Source organism: Bos javanicus, chromosome 12, assembly GCF_032452875.1.
Source record: "Bos javanicus breed banteng chromosome 12, ARS-OSU_banteng_1.0, whole genome shotgun sequence".
NCBI classification, from domain to species: domain Eukaryota; kingdom Metazoa; phylum Chordata; class Mammalia; order Artiodactyla; family Bovidae; genus Bos; species Bos javanicus.
This window is the reverse complement of record NC_083879.1, coordinates 35,942,289-35,964,456: the sequence shown is the minus strand read 5'-3', so window position 1 is coordinate 35,964,456 and position 22,168 is coordinate 35,942,289. Positions and strand designations below refer to the sequence as shown.

Genomic DNA, 22,168 nt, shown 5'->3' with positions numbered 1-22,168 from the left:
AATCAACAACAAAGATATATGGAAAACCCTCCCAATTTAAATAAATCAAACAACCCACTTTTAACTCTATTACTATGTGCTAGCAATGAACAAGCAGAAGCTGAAATTTGTGAAGGTACTATTTATGGTAGCATCTAAATCAGGACACGTTTATGTGTAAATCTAACAAAGCACGTGCAGTCCTGGTGAGTCCACATTGTACCACATTACAGAAAAGGCAAAGCTGCAGGGACAAAACCAGACCAGTGGCTTCGGGCCCGGGCCAGACCGAAAAGTGGGAGGAGGGGACTTTGTGGGGTGGCGGAAATGCTCTGAAGCTGGGGAGGGCGGTGACATGACCACATGCATTTGTTGGAGCACACAGACCTGAACATTAAAACTGCCAGCTTTTATTATATGTGAATAATAATCCAATTTTACAAATTAATACACACATGGAAAAGGAAAAATGAAATTCAGGATTCAACATGCACTCCTGGGCACACTCAGTGCTACTGTCCCCTTCTCCCCCGACTCCCACCAAAAGGAAGATCACTCTGAGTCTCAGTGGAAGAAGACCAAAAAAGGCCGACCCTGCAAACGTATAAATTTTAAACCATAGTATTTATTACGAACACTGCTTCCTGTAATTACTAACAATCTCAAAGTCCTTACCAAAATGACTAAGCGTTTTCCCAGTTTTAGAGGTAAAGGTTCAGATGCAAATTCTCACATTGACATGGAAAAACACATCTGAGTTGTCTGTGCTGACTATAAGGAAAGTCCATTTAGAGCTCACAATTCCATGACCAAAATTCCCATGGCTCCTACCAGCTAACTACCTGGATCTTAGGTAAAAAGTTGCAGAGATGAAATAAAGCCTCTGTGTCATAGCTAATGACTCTTAATGCTTTGCAACAGTCAATGCTTTAGAAACTTTTCAGAATACACTTTTTTCTCCAGCACGCTAGATTTTCTTGCCAGGCCAGATTTGATTTCAAAATTGCACTAAGTGCTAGAAATTCAGGTTCCATTCTCACTCCCTCCCACGTTTCAGCAGAGGAAACCTTCTGACCCAGGTGCCTGCCCACTGGGACTTGGGTGGAAGACAAATCGACCACTCACATTTCTAGGGCGGTGATTCCCGGGGCTCAGTAACTCGCACTACTGGAAGGTTTGTGATTAAAGAAGTGTTTGTGTTAATTCACATGCTCTCCTCCTGCCTTTGGGCAATTCCCTAAAGTAACGATCATTTTCTTTTTATAAACAAAAAAAGTCTCCAAAAAGCCTAGCTGAATTTTTCTACGATGAGAATTTGTCCTTAAACGGGAAAGAGGAAGCCATACAGAGTCGCTCAGAGGAGGCGGCTAGCAGGAGGTCTCTGAGCACTAAGACTGGAGGTGCTGTGAGGGCCCTGGAGAGCAAATGCAGCCCTGAGCCTTGATTCTTTAGGTTCAAGGTCTTTTTTTTTTTTCCATGTGGCATTTGTGATCTTAGTTCCCAGACCAGGGATCAAACCTGGGCTCCAGGCCATGGAAGCACTGAGTCCCAACCACTGGACCACCAGGGAAGACCCAGAATCTTTTTTTTTTTTTCTTTAATGGGATCAGGAGAGGAAGAAATTTAACACAGACATGTTAATTATTCCTGGGGCATGACTTTGCAAGAGCTGCATGTGTTCATGCCCAATTGCTTAGTCATGTCCCACTCTTTTCGACTCTATCCAGGCTCCTCTGTCCAGGGAATTCTCCAGGCAAGAATACTGGAGTGGGTTGCCATTTCCTCCTGGGGGAAGGAGGAAATCATCCTGACCCAGGATTCTGACCCACGTCTGCTGCATTGGCAGGTGGATTCTTTACCACTAAGGCACAGGGCTTCCCTTGCAATGGCTAGTGCTGGAAAATTTATAATAAGCCTCATAAAGACTGCTTTTGGAGAAGGAAATAGCAACCCACTCGGGTGTTCTTGCCTGGAGAATTCCACGGATGGAAGAGCCTGGTGGGCTGCAGTCCTTTGGAGTCAACGAGAGTTGGACATAACTGAGAGACTAACACAAACACACACAAAGATCGTTTTAGAAAAATAACACTGCCAGTTACCGCGTGGATCATACCATATCACTGCAGGGAAGAAAAGAAACAACAGAAGGCTTGAAAATTAGTACTTGAGGCTGGAGATGAAACTTTCCAGCCATCATCACAAATAGATTACAAAGTACAGCAAATGTCTCAAAGGAAAAAGCCAAGGGCACTGGAAACTGTTCAGAAAAGAAGCCAAGTCACTCTAGTGGAGACAGACCCAAGTGGATACCACTGTTCTGGGAAACATGTGGTGACACGTCACATGCTCACCTGTCAGGTCACATCATACACTTCATTGTAAGCATTCACTTCCATCATATAAATATCATGTATCAAATTGATCCCCAAAGGGGTTTCCTACTGTTCTCATTGGAAGCAATGAGCCTGGCCTGGAATAAGGGTCACGTATGGATGTGAGAGTTGGACTGTGAAGAAAGCTGAGCGCCAAAGAATTGATGCTTTTGAACTGTGGTATTGGAGAAGACTCTTGAGAGTCCCTTGGACTGCAAGGAGATCCAACCAGTCCATTCTGAAGGAGATCAGCCCTGGGATTTCTTTGGAAGAAATGATGCTAAAGCTGAAACTCCAGTACTTTGGCCACCTCATGTGAAGAGTTGACTCATTGGAAAAGACTCTGATGCTGGGAGGGATTGGGGGCAGGAGGAGAAGGGGACGACAGAGGATGAGATGGCTGGATGGCATCACTGATTCGATGGACGTGAGTCTGAGTGAACTCCGGGAGTTGGTGATGGACAGGGAGGCCTGGCGCGCTGCGATTCATAGGGTTGCAAAGAGTCGGACACGACTGAGCGACTGAACTGAACTGAACTGAGGTGACCACAACCACCGAGAACAGGAATGGAGGCCTCAGCGGGCCAGGACGAGGGGCTCAGAGCTCAGGGCTGGGTTGGCGTCCACCCTGGGCCCTTCACTGCACGGGACACAGGATGCGGTAGAAAGAGCGGGAAGAGAGGAGGAATTCTACTGTGTGGACTGAAGGAGAGTCAGCCCTGAGGCCTCTGCACCAGAAGCCCCGCTCGGGCCTGGTTTGCTCCCAGTTCTCAGCTCAACCAGCGTCACAGACCAGACGAGACACCAGCAGTGGCGGGACATGGGGTGAGGAGGAGCTCAGGAGCAAGGCCCTGTCAACCCCGGGCAGCTTAAGTGTCATGTTTTGGAAGCCGGGAGACACCTGGTCTTCATGGGGCGGTAGCTGTGTTCAGGCCCTGGCGGGCTGAAGCCTGTGTGGGCACCGAGCTGCCACCAGTCCACTGGGCCTGGAGTGTCCTCAGCGGTGGGGATGGCCTGATTCTCTGAGTGAAGTCGTTGGAAAAAGTAAATGCAAACGTTGCAAGACACTAAAGGGTTTCTCTTGGGTGATCTCTTATATCTCAGAACAAACAACAACATAGTCTCTCATCCAGTTAGATAAAAATAGGAAAGTGTTAGCTGTCCAGAAGACCTTCTTTTTGCTCAACATTCTAACCCCCCAAGAGAGAACTCCATCCTGGGGAAGGGGTAGTGGGGGAAGGGGGTGGGAGGGGGTTGGCAGACAGTGTTTCTGGTCACGTGAACGCCATCCGTACCTGCGGGCTCACGATCCCCACGCCTTCCCCTGCCTTTGACCCAAGGACCCCGGGGACAGGCCCTGCCAGCAGGGTGGGCAGGTGTCCCCACTCACCTGCACGTGCAGGGCGCCCTCTACTGCCTCCTGCAGGTCAGAGCAGCCGCTGATGAGTGACAGCTGCTCCTCCGCGCCCAGCTCGCCTTTCAGGTACCCCGACAGCTCCAGCATCTTCATCTCCTTCCTGGAAAGCAGTGGAGAGTGAGCCATGAGCATTCAAAACAACTCAAAGTCAGAGGTCTGCTTCACCAATCAGCAGGAAATGTGAAGCAGAGCACAGTGCAGCCCTTAGCAGCGAAAGAGCAGAGGAAAAACCAAGTGCGTTGAGAACGTGGAGCAATGAACCCCAGCACCACTGGCCATAACAGACTTAACAGCTGCAGCCAGTGTGGCCAACATCAGGTGCTTTTTCAGAAGATTAAAAACAAGACTATCGTGAGCCAGCGATCCCACTTCTGGGCCTACATCCCGAAGGTAAAAGTGGAGACTCAGATATTTGTACCCCCATTTCCACAGCAGCATTGTTCACAGTGGTCAAAAGATGGGGACAACTCCATGTCCACAGACAGATGAATGGAATACTGTTGTACACAATGGAATGCTGTTGTTCAGTCACTCAGTCATGTCTGACTCTTTGTGACCCCATGGACATCAGCACGCCAGGCTTCCCTGTCCTTCACCATCTCCTGGAATTTGCTCAAACTTATGCCCGACATTTTATCCTCTGTTGCCCACTTCTCCTCCTGCCTTCAATCTTTCCCAGTATCAGAGTCTTTTCCAATGAGTCAGTTCTTCGCATCAGGTGGCCAGAGTATTGGAGCTTTAGCTTCAGCATCAGTCCTCCCAGTGAATATTCAGTGTTGATTTTCTTTAGGATTGACTGGTTTGATCTCCTTGCAGTCCAAGAGATTCTCAAGAGTCTTCTCCAACACCACTGTTCAAAAGTATCAATTCTTTGGTGCTCACTTTTCTTTATGGTCCAACTCCCACATCTGTATGTGACTACTGAAAAAGCATAGCTTTGACTACACAGACTTTTGTCGCAGTGACAATGTAATGTTGCTGCTGCTACTGTAATGTTACTCAGCCTTAAAAGGGAAGGGGATTCTGACACCTGCTACTCCACAGATGAACCTTAAGGACATGATGCTGAGTGAAATAAGCCATCACAAAGGGACAGATTCCATGTGATTCCACTTATATGAGGGACCTGTAGTGACAGAATCCACAGAGACAGAGAGAATGGGGGTTGTGGGAGGGGAGTCGTTCTTCAATGGGGACAATTTTCAGTTTTTCAAGAGGACAAGAGTTGTGTGGATGGATGGTTGTGCAACACTATGAATGTACTTAATACTGCCAAAATGGACACAACAGTTATTAAGATAGGGGACTTCTCAGTGCTTAAGACCGAGCTTAACCACTGCCAGGGGTACAGGTTATGGCAACCCACTCCAGTGTTCCTGCCTGGAGGATCCCAGGGACAGGGGAGCCTGGTGGGCTGCCGTCTATGGGGTCGCACAGAGTCGGACACGACTGAAGTGACTTAGCAGCAGCAGCAGGGAACTAAGATTCCAATACCTCAAGGCACAGCCTCCTCCGCCCGCCCCCCAACAATGCCTGTGGGACATAGAAGCAGAAAGCAGGGCTTCTTGGGCCTCAGTTCAGTGCCTCTGGGGAGAGGGCTGAGAGCAGGTGCCTGGAGATATGGACCAGGCAGGGTGAAGACTCCTGAGCTGGGCCCACATTCCCATCTCGGAGACGGTGCAGTGTGTCCTGCCTGTAACTCAGGACATGTTAAATACACAGACGAGCAAACACACACAGGCTCCAGAACATTCTCTGGAGTCACTCTTACATAGTTTTAGGCTGCAGGTTTATCATTAAGCTGTCGGAGTTCTTGACAGCAAGCTGGGTTTGCGCTCAGGGGCGGAGGGTGTCAGCCAAGGTCAGGGAGGCCCTGGGATGGGGCGACGGCTCAAGCATGGCCGGTGATCTGAGGGCCTGGGTCTCAGGTCACTGGGCTGGGGGCTGCAAGAAAGGCCAGGCTGTGGCACAACTGAGTGTGGGAACACTGACTGGGAGGGACAGGCCTGGGTCAAGGGTCTGCAGGTCACCCCTGAGCCCAGGCACCCGTGGGGTCCCTGCCCGTCCTGTCCTCCCCTGGGAAGCTGGCGTTCCTGGGATGCCGGGGCCCACTTGGGTCAGCCAGCTCCCTTGTCCTGTTTCTTCCTTAAAGCTGTGCATTTTAAACTTTTTGTTTTAGCCACAAATAGAGGAAGGGAAACTCTTTTGCTATTGTTACTGTGAGGAAAAAAAAAAACCCACTAGAAAGATGCGCTGAAATACAGATTTCGTATTATCTTCAACCAAAAGCAGCTTCATGGCCAAGAGAAGGAGTCCAAGATCCCTTAGGCGGGTGTGGCCTCTCCTGATACCAGATAGCTGGGTGAAGAAGCCATCACAAGCCATCACACCAAGGAGGACTTGGGGTTAAATTTTTTTTTAAGGAGAACAATCTCTGAGGTTTTTGTCATATACAATACCCAGTTGTGGATGTGACTGGTGATAGAAGCAAGGTCCGATGCTGTAAAGAGCAATATTGCATAGGAACCTGGAATGTTAGGTCCATGAATCAAGGCAAATTGGAAGTGGTCAAACAGGAGATGGCAAGAGTGAACGTCGACATCCTAGGAATCAGCGAACTAAAATGGACTGGAATGGGTGAATTTAACTCAGATGATCATTATATCTACTACCGTGGGCAGGAATACCTTAGAAGAAATGGAGTAGCCATCATGGTCAAGAAAAGAGTCTGAAACGCAGTACTTGGATGCAATCTCAAAAATGACAGAATGATCTCTGTTAGTTTCCAAGGCAAACCATTCAATATCACAGTAATCAAGTCTATGCCCCAACCAGTAACACTGAAGAAGCTGAAGTTGAACGGTTCTATGAAGACCTACAAGACCTTTTAGAACTAACACCCCCAAAAGATGTCCTTTTCATTATAGGGAACTGGAATGCAAAAGTAGGAAGTCAAGAAACACCTGGGGTAACAGGCAAATTTGGCCTTGGAATATGGAATGAAGCAGGGCAAAGACTAATACAGTTTTGCTAAGAGAATGCACTGGTCATAGCAAACACCCTCTTTCAACCACACAAGAGAAGACTCTACACATGGACATCACAAGATGGTCAACACTGAAATCAGATTGATTATATTCTTTGCACCCAAAGATGGAGAAGCTCTATACAGTCAACAAAAACAAGACTGGGAGCTGACTGTGGTTCAGATCATGAACTCCTTATTGCCAAATTCAGACTGACATTGAAGAAAGTAGGGAAAACCACTAGACCATTCAGGTATGACCTAAATCAAATCCCTTATGATTATACAGTGGAAGTGAGAAATAGATTTAAGGGCCTAGATCTGATAGATAGAGTGCCTGATGAACTATGGAATGAGGTTCGTGACATTGCACAGGAGACAGGGAGCAAGACCACCCCCATGGAAAAGAAATGCAAAAAGCAAAATGGCTGTCTGGGAAGGCCTTACAAATAGCTGTGAAAAGAAGAAAAGCAAAAAGCAAAGGAGAAAAGGAAAGATATAAGCATCTGAATGCAGAGTTCCAAAGAATAGCAAGAAAAGATAAGTGCAAAGAAATAGAGGAAAACAACAGAATGGGAAAGACTAGAGATCTCTTCAAGAAAATTAGAGATACCAAGGGAACATTTCATGCAAAGATGGGCTCAATAAAGGACAGAAATGGTATGGACCTAACAGAAGCAGAAGATATTAAGAAGAGGTGGCAAGAATACACAGAAGAACTGTACAAAAAAGATCTTCATGACCCAGATAATCACGATGGTGTGATCACTGACCTAGAGCCAGACATCCTGGAATGTGAAGTCAAGTGGGCCTTAGAAAGCATCACTATGAACAAAGCTAGTGGAGGTGATGGAATTCCAGTTGAGCTATTTCAAATCCTGAAAGATGATGCTGTGAAAGTGCTACACTCAATATCCCAGCAAATTTGGAAAACTCAGCAGTGGCCACAGGACTAGAAACGTTCAGTTTTCATTCCAATGCCAAAGAATGCTCAAACTACCACACAACTGCACTCATCTCACACGCTAGTAAAGTAATGCTCAAAATTCTCCAAGACAGGCTTCAGCAATACGTGAACCATGAACTTCCAGATGTTCAAGCTGGTTTTAGAAAAGGCAGAGGAACCAGAGATAACATTGCCAACATCTGCTGGATCATAGAAAAAGGAAGAGAGTTCCAGAAAAACATCTAGTTCTGCTTTATTGACTATGCCAAAGCCTTTGACTGTGTGGATCACAATAAACTGTGGGAAATTCTGAAAGAGATGGGAATATCAGACCACCTGACCTGCCTCTTGAGAAACCTGTATGCAGGTCAGGAAGCAACAGTTAGAACTGGACATGGAACACCAGACTGGTTCCAAATAGGAAAAGGAGTATGTCAAGGCTGTATATTGTCACCCTGCTTATTTAACTTATATGCAGAGTACATCATGAGAAACTCTGGGCTGGATGAAGCACAATCTGGAATCCAGATTGCCGGGAGAAAGATCAATAACCTCAGATATGCAGATGACACCACCCTTATGGCAGAAAGTGAAGAGGAACTAAAAAGCCTCTTGATGAAAGTGAAAGAGGAGAGTGAAAAAGTTGGCTTAAAGCTCAACATTCAGAAAACTAAGGTCATGGCATCTGGTCCCATCACTTCATGGGAAATAGATGGGGAAACAGTGGAAACAGTATCTGACTTTATTTTTTGGGGTTCCAAAATCACTGCAGATGGTGACTGCAGCCATGAAATTAGAAGACGCTTACTCCTTGGAAGGAAAGTTATGACCAACCTAGATAGCATATTCAAAACAGAGACATTACTTTGCCAACAAAGGTCCATCTAGTCAAGGCTATGGTTTTTCCAGTAGTCATGTATGGATGTGAGAGTTGGACTGTGAAGAAAGCTGAGTGCCGAAGAATTGATGCTTTTGAACTGTGGTGTTGGAGAAGACTCTTGAGAGTCCCTTGGACTGCAAGGAGATCCAACCAGTCCATTCTGAAGGAGATCAGTCCTGGGTATTCTTTGGAAGGACTGATGCTAAAGCTGAAACTCCAATACTTTGGCCACCTCATCTGAAGAGTTGACTCATTGGAAAGGACTCTGATGTTGGGAGGGATTGGGGGCAGGAGAAGGCGACGACAGAGGATGAGATGGCTGGATGGCATCATCGACTTGATGGACATGAGTTTGAGTGAACTCTAGGAGTTGGTGATGGACAGAGAGGCCTGGTGTGCTGCAATTCATGGGGTTGCGAAGAGTCGGACACGACTGAGCGACTGAACTGAACTGAAATGATTTGGAAGAGTTATAGTATATTAGCCAAAAAAAACCACAAAACACTAGTTCCACTAGTTCCAATATTTTACACTGAGTATTCTAGAACTTCTGCATCAAGCTTTGCAGGGAACAAACATAAATACCTGAGAAAGGTGAGATGCTCTCAGCCAGCTTCTGGGCCTCATACGCTACTACCTCGTCAGGTGACTGCAGTGCACGAATTTCACCTCTAGAGGGCAGTGGAGCACCGCCCAGGACTCAAAAGATCAGTTCAGTTCAGTTGAGTCGCTCAGTCGTGTTGGACTCTGCGACCCCATGAATCACAGCACGCCAGGCCTTCCTGTCCATCACCAACTCCCGGAGTTCACCCAAACTCATGTCCATCGAGTTGGTGATGCCATCCAGCCATCTCATCCTCTATCGTCCCCTTCTCCTCCTGCCCCCAATCCCTCCCAGCATCAGGGGCTTTTCCAATGAGTCAACTCTTCTCATGAGGTGGCCAAAGTATTGGAGTTTCAGCTTCAGAATCAGTCCTTCCAATGAACACCCAGGACTGATCTCCTTTAGGATGGACTGGTTGGATCTCCTTGCAGTCCAAGGGACTCTCAAGGGTCTTCTCCAACACCAGAGTTCAAAAGCATCAATTCTTTGGCGCTCAGCTTTCTTCCCAGTCCAACTCTCACATCCATACACTGTGGAACACTGTGTGGACACTCTTTTTTCATTCATTCATCTCATTTTTATCATTTTTTGAAGTGGGCGGGGGAGAGGCAGAATATCAAGGTTTTTATTAAAAACAGGAGCTCCAGACCTGCTTTTTCATACTGTTCATGGGGTTCTCAAGGCAAGAATACTGAAGTGGTTTGCCATTCCCTTCTCCAGAGGACCACATTTTGTCAGAACTCTCCAATATGACCCATCTATCTTGGGTGGCCTACACGGCATGGCTCATAGTTTCATCCAGCTAGACAAAGCTGTGGTTCATGTGATCAGTTTGGCCAGTAAGCTGAAGCTCCAATACTTTAGTCACCTGAAGAGAAGAACTGACTCACTGGAAAAAACCCTGATGCTGGGAAAGATTGAAGGCAGGAGAAGGGGCTGACAGAGGATGAGATGGTTGGATGGCATCACCAACTCGATGGACATGAGTTTGAGCAAGCTTCGGGAGATGGTGATGGACTGGGAGGCCTGGCGTGCTGCAGTCCATGGGGCCGCAGAGTTGGACACAACTGAGTGAACTGAATTGAGACTTCTGCTTGACAGCACAGGGCCCGGTCCCCAGTCTGCTGACGGCTGCACCCCTCAACACATCACTTACTCACGCAGGTGACCGGTCCAGTGCCTCGGACACCTCAACCTGAAAACCTCCCCAGAGGTAGATAAAGGCCAGTGCTCTGCAGGCAGACCATCCCTCCATCTGTGCCACAGGAGACCTGGGGATCTGCGTGCCCAGACCCACTGCCCGAGGGAAACCTCACAGGGAGAAGCGACCAGAACTCACATTCCTGTGTCCACACCCTACTTAATCCTGTGTGAGCCTTCACAGCCCTCCCGCCCAGAGAACACATGTGTCCACATGCCTGGAGCCCACAGGACGGGGACGTCGGGGTGACTCCCTGAACCCAAGAGCAGTCACTCCTCACCCTACCAGCCAGAGACAGTCAAAGTACTCTGGCTTCTCCCCAGTTTTAAGTATACAATTAGCATATGTGAGAGTCGGACCATAAAGAAGGCTGAGCACTGAAGAACTGATGCAGCAAGATCCAACCAGTCAATCCTAAAGGAAATCAACCCTGAATATTCACTGGAAGGACTGAGGCTGAAGCTGAAGCTCCAGTACTTTGGCCACCTGATACAAAGAACTGATTCATTGGAAAAGACCCTGATCTTGGGAAAGATTGAAGGCAGGAGGAGAAGGGGACAACAGAGGATGAGATGGTTGTATGGCATCACCTACTCAATGGGCATGAGTTTGAGCAAATTCTAGGAAATGGTGAAGGACAGGGTAGCCTGGCATGCTGTAGTCCATGGGATCGAAAAGAGTCAGACCTGACTTAGTGACTGAACAACAATAACAACTTACACAAATCAGAGAAGGGGAAACCATTCCTATTTGGGAAGAGTCAATAAGTGACATGAAGCAATCATTTGGACTGTCCTAGTGACAGCCAAGGGACAGCATGACCTGTGAACACACAGATATGTCAGGTTCAACGACCCACGGAACCCACGGCCCCTTGGAGTCAGCTTCTGGCGACAGCACTCAGGTCACTTGGGAACTTCTCAGCCCAGGGAGGTCCAGTCACTCACTGCCCTGCACCGTCCTGGTTACATCCCTGCAGACAGGCTCCTGCCCGCTAACTTATTTCTTCTTTACTGGCCTTCATACAGCTGAAAAAAATCTCTCGGCGATGGTTTCCCTGGTGGCACAGTGATAAAGAATCTGCCCGCCAATGAAGGAGACTTGGGTTGGATCCCTGGTGCAGGAAGATCTCACATGCTATGGGACAACTAAGCCCGTGCACCACAACTACTGAGCCTGTGCTCTTGAGCCCGGGAACCACCACTACTGAGCCCGTGCACCTAGAGGGCCTGAAACAAGAGAAGGCACCATGATGAGAAGCCCGCACACCGCAACTAGAGAGCAGCCTCCACTCACCACAACTAGGGAAAAGCCTGTGGTGCAACGAAGACCCAGCACAGCAAAAAATAAAAGTTAATTAATTAAATTAAAAAAAATTTCTCCATGAATGTCTTGTGCATGATTCTTATGGTTACACCCAGATTGCATACATTTTTCAGTGACTGTAGCAAGACTTGGATGGGAGCCATGGGAGGCCACTCTGTGATCTATTAACCTCAGTTATTCTAACCAAAGCTACATGGACAACTAAAAGGCAGCTTCAAACCAGACCAGTCCAGAGGAATCCAGATCAAATCCAGGTTCAAGATGTTGAAGCAAATGCACAGATCTGGGTGGCAAGTTAATCGAGTCAGAGACCCAGCTGTCGGGATAGGAAGTTCAGCTACCGAGGCAACAGAGCCCAGGGCAGCCACCCAGTTTTCAGAGACCACTTCTGCTGGTCTACTAAATCAATGTCCACGTGGAAAAGCAGATCCATTTTCAGTGACTCAAGTTCAGAATGACCATCTCCACATGACAGAGATGGCAGTTGAGACATGAGCAGAGTTCACCCAAAGATGGCGATTTCAGCCAGGGCTCCAGGCAGCTGGCCCTCCGCCCCCACGTGGGGCTGTCACTCAGATGTCACCATGGCCCAGGCTGGGGTCCTGGTCCTGAGAGGCAAGCCCGGCGTGTCACCACGTGGAAATGAAACTGAACACAAGTCATGAGAAACAAAACACTCCCAATCTGAGTCCACATTTCAACTTTGTTTATTTGACCTGTGTTTTTCTTCTTGAAATACAACCACCCTCTCAAATTCTTGAGCCCTAACACAGGCCAAGCATTGAGCATTTGCCCGAGAACAAAAGCCAACCAGTGAAGCATCTGTTAATAGGGTTTTCCAAGGTCAAGTTCCCTTTCTGTTACGAGTTTGAATACTTGAGGTTTTAAGAGACTCGTTTTCCTACTCTGCTAGAAAAAGATTACGTGGACAGCAAAGGGACTCAGCCACACATATACATGTGTCCATTCTCCCCAAACAGCAGTCAATTCAATCTAGTCAGGAAGATACACTGTTTATGCTGCTGCTGCTTCTTCTTTTTAAAAATATTTATTTATTTGGCTGTGCTGGGTCTTAATTGTGGCATTTAAGACCACATCTTAGTTGTGGCATCTAAGATCTTTTAGTTCCCTAATTAAAAAAAAAGAAAAAAGGATGTAGGTGGCCTTATGCAAGTCATAAGACCTAAAATTGAGTGTACCTCCCCCCTATAAGGAGGGTGAGGAGACACGACTCACAGTTGATCCTCCTGCCGGCTTCGCCAGCAAAAACTTGAGCCGAGGTGTCACGAGATACCCTGAAATCCTGCTTCCTGCCAGAGAAGCACAACCAGTTCTGCACATTAAAGTGCAGTCAGCTTACACGTGGTGGGGGGAGAGGGCTGCGTCTAGAAAGAAAGCCACTCATGAGGAAAGACACATAATTCAGGACATTTGCTTTTCCTAAATAAGGCTGCTAACTGATTTTTGGAAGGGGTGTTGCTTGTTTGTTCCTTGGTTCAAAAATCTTAGGCCGATATCCAAAAGCTCAATTTAACTGGCCACCAGTAATACTTAAAATATCAGCTCTTAATTAAACAAAGTAGTAGGAAAATATTATAAGAAAGCCTTTAATCTAGCCTAAGAAAAAGAAAACCTTATTTACAATTTCCCAATGTTCTCCTTGATGCCTGAAAGGACTTTAAAAAGTGGCCAAACTCTTTCATGATACACTTAAATAATAAAGTCTATCAATATAAATACCCCAAGAGATAGGACAAAGAACTTTTCAATTAGGGATCTTAGTTTTCTGTTGGTTACAGGTGCAGTGGAATTGCATCTACAACATGAGGTGAAACTACAACGGAAATGAAAAGTACGTCAGTCAGCAAACCAGAGTCCACTATTGCCCCGTGGCTTGAGACATAAGGGTGACTTTTACATTTTTAAATGTTTGGGAGTACTTTGTGACGTGTGAAAATTATATGAACTCCACACTAGGAAGAAAATTCATGACAAACCTAGACAGCTTATTAAAAAGCAGAGATGTTACTTTGCCAACAAATGTCCATATGTCAAAGCTATGGTTTCTCCAATAGTCATGTACAGATGTGAGAGTTGGACCATAAAGAAGGCTAAGCACCAAAGAGTTGATGCTTTGGACTGTGGTGTTCAAGAAGACTCTTGAGAGTCCCTTGTACAGCAAGGAGATCAAACCAGTCAATCCTAAAGGAAATCAGTCCTGAATAGTCACTGGAAGGACTGATGCTGAAGCTGAAGCTCCAATACTTTGGCCACATGAAGCTGAAGCTCCAATACTTTGTGAAGAACTGACTCACTGGAAAACACCCTGATGCTGGGAAAGATTGAAGGCAGGAGGAGAAGGCCAACAGAGTATGAGATGGTTGGATGGCATCACTGACTCAATGGACATGAGTCTGAGCAAACTCTGGGAGACCATGAAGGACAGGGAAGCCTGGCATGCTGCAGTCCATGCAGTCGTAAAGAGTCAGACATTACTGAGCGACTGAATAACAATTTTAAAAAGAGAAAACCTAGAAAATAAAAAGGAGTTGTTTCAGTAGAAAATATTTATCAACAAAAAATGAAAGAACTGAAACCAGCAGAAGGCAGGGTTGCCCTGAGGGTACATGTAGGGGAACCTGAGCCTGAGACCCTAGGTCAGGCACGAAGGAGACAATGTCAGACCCCAGTCTGTCCCCAAACAGGTGGGTAGCTGAGAAAACCCCCAGTGGGGCATTCACCAGGACCCGTGCAGGACCTGGGTTTCCACAGATTAGAGCCAATGCATGCGAGCTCAGAGATCACCAAACACACAAGGCAATGAAGGGGAGTGGGTTTTTTCACCCCAAAAGATGCCACTGTGGCACAAGGACTATTCTGATCTAAAGGCAATCAAAACCCAGCAGGTTCAGGAACTTCTCCTAAACTTGCCTTCAACTGCCTACGTTTATACTTCGGGGGTGGGGGTACCCGGGTCAGAAGAGTGTTTCACCCAAGAAACACCACACAGCAGGCCAGGTCTCCTCTCCCTCCTAGGAAAGGCCTCCTCCGCCTCCCCACATCCTGACTGCCCCTCCACCCACCAGGCCTTACAGAAGCTTCAGCCCCTTGCTTCATTGTGGGCCCCCGCTGCTTCACGGGGCTCCCATCCACATAGAATAACATTTGTTTTTCTCCTATTAATCTGCCTTGCTGCTGCTGCTGCTAAGTCACTTCAGTCGTGTCCGACTCTGTGCAACCCACCAGGCTCCCCCGTCCCTGGGATTCTCCAGGCAAGAACACTGGAGTGGGTTGCCATTTCCTTCTCCAATGCATGAAAGTAAAAAGTGAAAGTGAAGTTGCTCAGTCGTGTGCGACCCTCAGCGATCCCATGGACTGCAGCCTTCCAGGCTCCTCCGTCCATGGGATTTTCCAGGCAATCTGCCTTATATCAGTTTAATTCTCAGATCACCCAAAGAACCTAGAAGCAAAGAAAGGACCATTTCTCCACGTCTACAGTGATAAACCTGGTGGCTCAGCAGTAATGCAAGACATGTGGTTTTGATCCCTGGCTCAGGAAGATCCCCTAGAGAAAGAAGTGGCAACCCACTCCAGTGTTCGTGCCTGGAGAATCCCATGGACAGGCGAGCTACAGTCCATGGGGTCCCAGGGTCGGACACAACTTAGTGACTAAACAATAGGGATAAACTACCACAAAATGTGTTAATATTAATATTTTCATCTTCGTATCTATTACTATTGTGATGCTGTGACATACATCTTTGCACTGGTGTTCAAAGAGCTGACACAGAGCTCCTAAAACTCCTTGGAATATCCTGTGCAGGGGAGTGTCTTTTGTTATGTTAATGAGGTGACTTTTGAAAGCACCTCAGGACAGGGCTGGTTGCTTGTATCACCAACCCAGTAATTTCAGGGCCAGCACTTGAAGTCCTGCCCCTGACCTCAGGAGAGGGAGAGGAGCTGGAGGCTGAGTACAATCACCAGTTATTTAATCAACAGTGTCTAAGTGTCAGAGCCACCAAAAAACCCAAAGAGGGAGTTCAGAGAGCCTCCAGGTTGAACAGGTGGATATTCAGGGAAGGGGGACACCAGAGGGCAGGAAAGCTCCCTGCCTCCCACATGTCTCCTGTGTATTTCTTCATCCTGCTGTTGATTGGAAGTGAAACAGGAGGGAAGGGCACAACCTTTAAAACAATGACACAGCCCGAGGACACGACATAAACAGATAAGAACCTAAGATGGCAGGGAAGTTGACTTCCACTAGACCTTGAGCCTTAGTGTGTGAAAGTCAGTCACTCAGTTGTGTCTGTGTCTTTGCAACCCCATGGACTATACAGTCCATGGAATTCTCCTGGCCAGAATACTGGAGTGGGTAGCCTTTCCCTTCTCCAGGGGATCTTCCCAACCCAGGGATCAAACCCGGGTCTCCCACATTGCAGGCAATCACTCTAACACATCAGCATGCTAAGTGACACACCCCCAGGCACCATGACAGTCCCCATCCCTTCCCCAAAAGAGCTGGAATACTCCTCCCACTCATTAGCCTATGAAATTACCCACCCCTATTAAATAAGTAAGGTGTTGCAGTAGTAAAGAATCTGCCTGCAATGCAGGAGACCAGAGTTTGATCCTTGGGTCCAGAAGATCCCCTAGAGAAGGAAATGGCACTGGGCTCCAGTATTCTTGCCTAGAGAATTCCACAGACAGAGGAGCCTGGCGGGCTACAGGCCGTGGGGTTGCAAAGAGTCGGACACGACTGAGCACATGAAAGCTAACAACGCTCTACCCTGGGGTGGCTCTCGCCTTCTGAGATGGCCTGCACTCTGTCTGTGAAGTGTGTTTCTCTCTAAATAAATCCAATTCCCTATCGCTTTGTCTCTCACTGAATTCTCAAGGAGACATAAAGAACATGAGCTTCTTAAGTCTCAAAACCAGGTGTGTGATCTCAGTTAAAAGACCATGGGTTCAAGTCCCAAGCTTGAGTTGCTTGTTTGCAGTAGCCCTAATTCTATTTGTAAAAAACCAGTAATCCACTGGGGAATTGGTCTCCTGAGCCTGGGAGCCACTCTAGCCAGTAAAGCAAACCCAAGAAGGGATGGTAGGAACCACAGCCAGTAGGTTGGGAGCACAGATGACAACTGGACTGAGCTGGAGTCTGAAGTGTGAGGGGTGGGGCAACCCTGTAGGATGGAGACCCCTACCTGCCGGACATGATGCTGTCTCAGGGCTGAGCTGAGTTGCAGGACACACACTGGGGTCAGAGAACAGCTTGGTTTGGGAAAGCCCACACATCAGGAGTGGAGACCAGAATCTCAACTTTTAAACATGTGGGTTGAGAATCTTTTGTAAAGAGCCACATTGTAGTATTTTAGGCTTTGCAGCCACATGAGGTCTTGCCTTGTGGGGGTCACTATGAGAATTCATACGGTAGGATCACCAGGCTGAACTTGTCCTGATGTGTAGGACTAGCTCTGTCTTGTTCATCCACGTGTCCCTGGTGAGTGGCACGTGCCTGGAAACAGAGATCTGTGTGCCAAGTCCCCCTCCTTCCCTAATGGCACAGAACAAAGCATTGGGGAGTGTTTAGCTTTATGGTGGTTGTTTCATTTTTTGCTTTTTGTTTCTTTCAATTGATGTTTCATCGGTTCTTGTTCAGTCACTCAGTTAGTTGTGTCTGACTCTTCACGACCCCATGGACTGCAGCACATCAGGCTTCCCTGTCCTTGACTATCTCCCAGAGTTTGCTCAAACTCCTGTCCATTGTGTTGGTGATGCCATCCAACCATCTCATCCTCTGTTGTCCCCTTCTCCTCCTGCCTTCAATCTTTCCCGGCATCAGCGTCTTTCCAGTGAGTTGGCTCTTCACATCAGATGGCCAACATATTGGAGCTTCAGCTTCAGCATCAATCCTTCCAGTGAATATTCAGGACTGATTTCCTTTAGGATTGACAGGTTTGATCTCCTTGCTGTCCGAGGCACTTTCAGAAGTTTCCAGCATCACAATTTGAAAGCTGTTTCACCTAGTCACCAGCTACCTGCTACTCTAGTAAGAAGCAACTTTACTTCTCTGGGTTTTGGGTTCTTATCTGCTACACAACAAAGTTGGCCTAAGGTATGTAATTTCTCAAGGCCTAGAGCCTGACATCATGCACTATACATTTGTCTTCTCAAAGAGCCAATGATATACAGCATCTTCTGTTACACAAAATGCACATTCAAATCAATGCACACAGCTATGCCCCCAACCAGGAGAGTAACTACCTGACAAGGCCTGAGATGATCAGAGATGGCATCATAGCAGCGGCAACCCGTGAATTAGTTTGTCCTTCTGTCTTTGGTCTCCCAGTCTCAGCCTTTTTCCTTTGGTTCTTATTCTTTTTGTTCCTGAGGTGGTCCCTAAAACGCCACCCTCTGTGAGCTCAACGCTCAGCATCTGCTAAGTAGGCACACTCTCACACCTCAGACAACACTTATCCCAGTTAATCCCAGTCCTGCCATACAGAGCAACACGTAAGAACACACCTGAGGACCTCAGGACCTCTGTGCCCGCAGGGGAGGTGCAGCTCCTGGGCATGTGGCACAGAACCATTCACCAGCTCACTCACTCGGGCCGCAAGTCAAGGGTCTACACTGGATTCCTCCAGCCCCCTCGCACATCTCTACCCCCGGAAGTCTGTCCTCACAGTCTGAGCCCCTGCTTTGGGGTGGATCCACGTCTCACTCAGCCTGGCTTCACCGGCTCCGAGGCTACGACCCCACAGGAGAAGGAGGACCCCAGCCTCGAGGGCTCGAACAGACGGGTTGAGGCCACAGGGCCTCCGCATGCTCAGGGGACTCACCTGAGGCTGACCAGCGCGTCGGTCACCTGCCGAGGCTCGATGTCGAACAGTTTGACCCTGAAGCCCGCGCTGGCGAACAGCATGGCCCAGCTCCGCCCGATGAGCCCGCTGCAGGGAAAGAAGGCAGAGGCGCAGGTCAGCTGGAAAGTGGAGCCACTCCGCGCCAGCCCAGTGTCAGAGCACACAGCGTCCTGTTACTGAAACACCTGATGGCTTACAACTCCATGTTTTGACAGCAGATATCCACTTAAAATGTTGCTTCCAAAAAAAAAAAAAATGTTGCTTCCACACAAGAGGTCCTGGGTCCTCACTGCAGTGCCCTCCAGACCCAGGGGGAAGCAGGGAGGGGCAGGGCGTCCACACACCGGGGACCCCCAACTGATCAGTGTTGGCGGAGTTCTGGACCTAGAGAAAAGAGACAGCATCTCCCTCGCCTCCTCAGTTTTTCCTACCACCACCAGCACTCAAGATGATGATGTTAAAACTGTACACATCTTACCTCTATTAATCTGAAAACAATCCCACAAGGGGATGCTATTATATATATCTATATATTTCATTATGTATTTGACTGCACCAGGTATTAGTTGAGGCGTGCAGGATCCGGTTCCCTGACCAAGGGTGGAACCCGGGCCCCTGTATTTTGTTGAAACCCAAGAATGAAATACAAAAACGTTATCAGGTTTTAGCAGTTAATTCACACTTCCAAGTCACCTATAGAGTTGAGAGAGAGAAAGACAAGAGGTACAGGAGGGGAGACAGGAGAGAGAAAGGGGACAGAGGGGACAGGAGGGGAGAGGGAGGGGGGAGGGAGAAGGAAAGGGAAGCAGGGCCACCCCAGAAGTGGAGATGGCTGCTTCCTGAGGTGTTAAAGGTGTGAGAGGTTCAGTCAGTCAGTTCAGTCGCTCAGTCATGTCCGACTCTTTGCCACCCTAGGGACTGCACCATGCCAGGCCTCCCCGTCCATCACCAACTCCAAGGGCTTACTCAAACTCATGTCCATCGAGTCGGTGATGCCATCCAACCATCTCATCCTCTGTCGGCCCCTTCTCCTTGTGCCTTCAATCTTTCCCAGGATCAGGGTCTTTTCAAATGAGTCAATTCTCTGCATCAGGTGGCCAAAGTATTGGAGTTTCAGCTTCAACATCAGTCCTTCCAATGAATATTCAGGACTGATTTCCTTTCGGATGGACTGGTTGGATCTCCTTGCAGTCCAGGGGACTCTCACGAGTCTTCTCCAACACCACAGTTCAAAAGCATCAATTCTTTGGCGCTCAGCTTTCTTCACAGTCCAACTCTCACATCCATGCACGACTACTGGAAAAACCATAGCCTTGGCTAGATGGACCTTTGTTGGCAAAGTAATGTCTCTGCTTTTTAATATGCTGTCTAGGTTGGTCATAGCTTTTCTTCCAAGGAGAAAGCGTTTTTAATTTCATGGCTGCAGTCACCATCTGCAGTGATTTTGGAGACCAAAAAAATTAACGTCCATCACTGTTTCCACTGTTACCCCATCTATTTCCCATGAAGTAATGGGACCAGATGCCATGATTTTAGTTTTTTGAATGTTGAGTTTTAAGCTAACTTTTTCACTCTCCTTTCACTTTCATCAAGAGGATCTTTAATTCCTCTTCACTTTCTGCAATTTCTTGCAGTCAATCAACTTAATTCCTTGTCAGCCTCCCCCGGGGAATTGGAAATAAACTGACTCCCAGAGCACGGCTCCTTTGCACAACAATCAGAGCTGGAGAAGGGCAGAGTGGACCCTGAACAACAGGAGCTGGACTCCCAGGGCCCACCTAGAAGCAGGCTTTTTAAAATGGTAAATCCTACAAAACTTGGGATCTGCAGTTGGGTACCACTGATGCAGAGGAACCGACAGTAAATTACCCTAGCTTCTCTGGTGGGAATGGACAGGTGGGTGCCCTCCACCTGCCAGTGGTCCAAGGGTCCCCTGTACAGTCAACTCTAGACTCCACTGAACACTGCTGGGTGCCAGCAAGCAGGCCAGTCTCAGCCTGTGGTTGATACACACTTGACCGTGACAAAGGCTGCAAAGCAAGCAAGGTCACCACGCCCAAAACAAAGTGCACTTTCTTCTATATTTTATATCCCTTCAGGAGGCAGCCAGTAGCCCTCGTGCCTGGAAAGTACACAGGCACAGGTAAGGCCACTGCTCCCTGCAAGGGAAGCTGACAGAAAGCACCCTGACCCCTTCCTCGAAGGGGCTTCAAGGAGGGGCCCGGACAAGACTTATTCTTGGGACGCGCTGTGACTGGTCAGGCAGGCCAGCCCCTTGGCAGTGCAACCCGACACTGAGCCTCCCAGAAGGTGTGCCTGATGACCAACAAGAAGTACCGACCAGTGGGTAGTTCGCTATGCCAGCTACCAACGGAAAGGTGCACGTGGACGCCTTCTTTAAAAAATGAAAACTGCAGGAGTTTTAAAAGAGGATGGAGCACCAACCAGGCTAACCGACACCCAAGTCCCAGAGAACCCGGATGCCCTGAGGATAGGGCGCCCTCGCCATGCAGGAGGCGTGAATCTGGATCCGGATCGCGCAGTGGGTCCCCACCCCTCCCCGGCCAGGCGGGGTCGCCCAGCGACAGCCTCAGGCCCGAGCACACGAGACCCTCCCGCCGCGCCCGCGCCCGCCTGACCCAGATCGCGGCCCCGCCTCTCCTCTGCGCGCCCATCCCTCGGACGGGAAAGGAGACAACACACCTGTGCGGATCCGCGGCCCGACAGCCCTGCGTCCGCTCGTAGAGCCCACTGCCACCGTCCCCGCCCGGCCCGCATCACCCAACTCCGCCCGCAACCGCATCGCGCAGCAACCGGGTGCCGCGGGGCCCGAACAGAGCTGCGCCCCGCGCCGTAGCCCGGGCCGGCCCAGTCCTGGGGAGGAGCGCTGGGGTCATCGGAGCCGCGCCGCCAACCCCCCGGGCGATGACGACCGCGCCCACCTGCTACCCTCCCGGGCACGCTGGTTCGAGCCCTCACCTGCCGACCACCGCCACCCCGCCGGGCGCCGAGGACCCTGGGGACGCCATGGGCCGCGCGGTGCCCAAGGAGACAGCTGCGGCGCGCGCCACCCGGGCACTGGCTCCGCCCGCCCCGCGGCCGCGACAGGGCCCCGGGGCCTGGCCCGTGGGTGGGGCGCGGGCGGAGCCTCCACCTCTCCACGCCCCGCGGGCACGCAGGGCTCCGGGCGGGGCTGCGGGGCCGCAGGGCCTGCGGGGCTGTGGGCGGGGCGGGCGGGGAGCTCAGGACTGGGCGGGGTGGGGGAGCGGCTGAGACCATCGAGCGTGCGGAGCACTCTCCTCCCTCTCCCCGGAGCGTGCACGGAGGAGGTGCCGGGAGCGTCACGTGGATGGGAGCCCGGTGGGAGAGCTACCCCTTCGGACTGTAGTGACTCACTTTGTTTTGGTCAGTTCCCTACTGAACCCCCAAAGTCCGTGCACAAGGAGGGGAACACCTCCAGACCAGGACAAGGCGCGACCGCTAAAGGAACCCCCAAATTTACCCCTGGAATTCCTTTCCCGTGTGAAGTCTTAGCACCACGTCCGGGCGCACGAGCTC

At 49.1% G+C, this 22,168-nt stretch overlaps 1 protein-coding gene across 3 annotated transcripts in view; it reads right to left on the bottom strand.

Annotated features, from left to right (window-relative positions):
* Positions 1–21,755, bottom strand: part of CRYL1 (crystallin lambda 1) — a 56,501-nt gene extending 34,746 nt beyond the window's left edge. The window contains exons 1-4 of one of the 3 annotated variants that reach the window (XM_061435009.1): positions 21,590–21,605; positions 19,577–20,043; positions 18,590–18,697; positions 3,742–3,868 (exon numbers count right to left, since the gene is read on the bottom strand). In XM_061435009.1, the coding sequence (XP_061290993.1) occupies positions 3,742–3,868; positions 18,590–18,697; positions 19,577–19,617 (276 nt within the window). In that variant the 5' untranslated portion in view covers positions 19,618–20,043; positions 21,590–21,605. Of the gene's footprint in view, positions 1–3,741; positions 3,869–18,589; positions 18,698–19,576; positions 20,044–21,589 lie in introns of all 3 variants that reach the window. The other 2 variants (XM_061435008.1, XM_061435010.1) reach the window with 2 other exon arrangements.
* Positions 21,756–22,168: the final 413 nt, after the last annotated feature.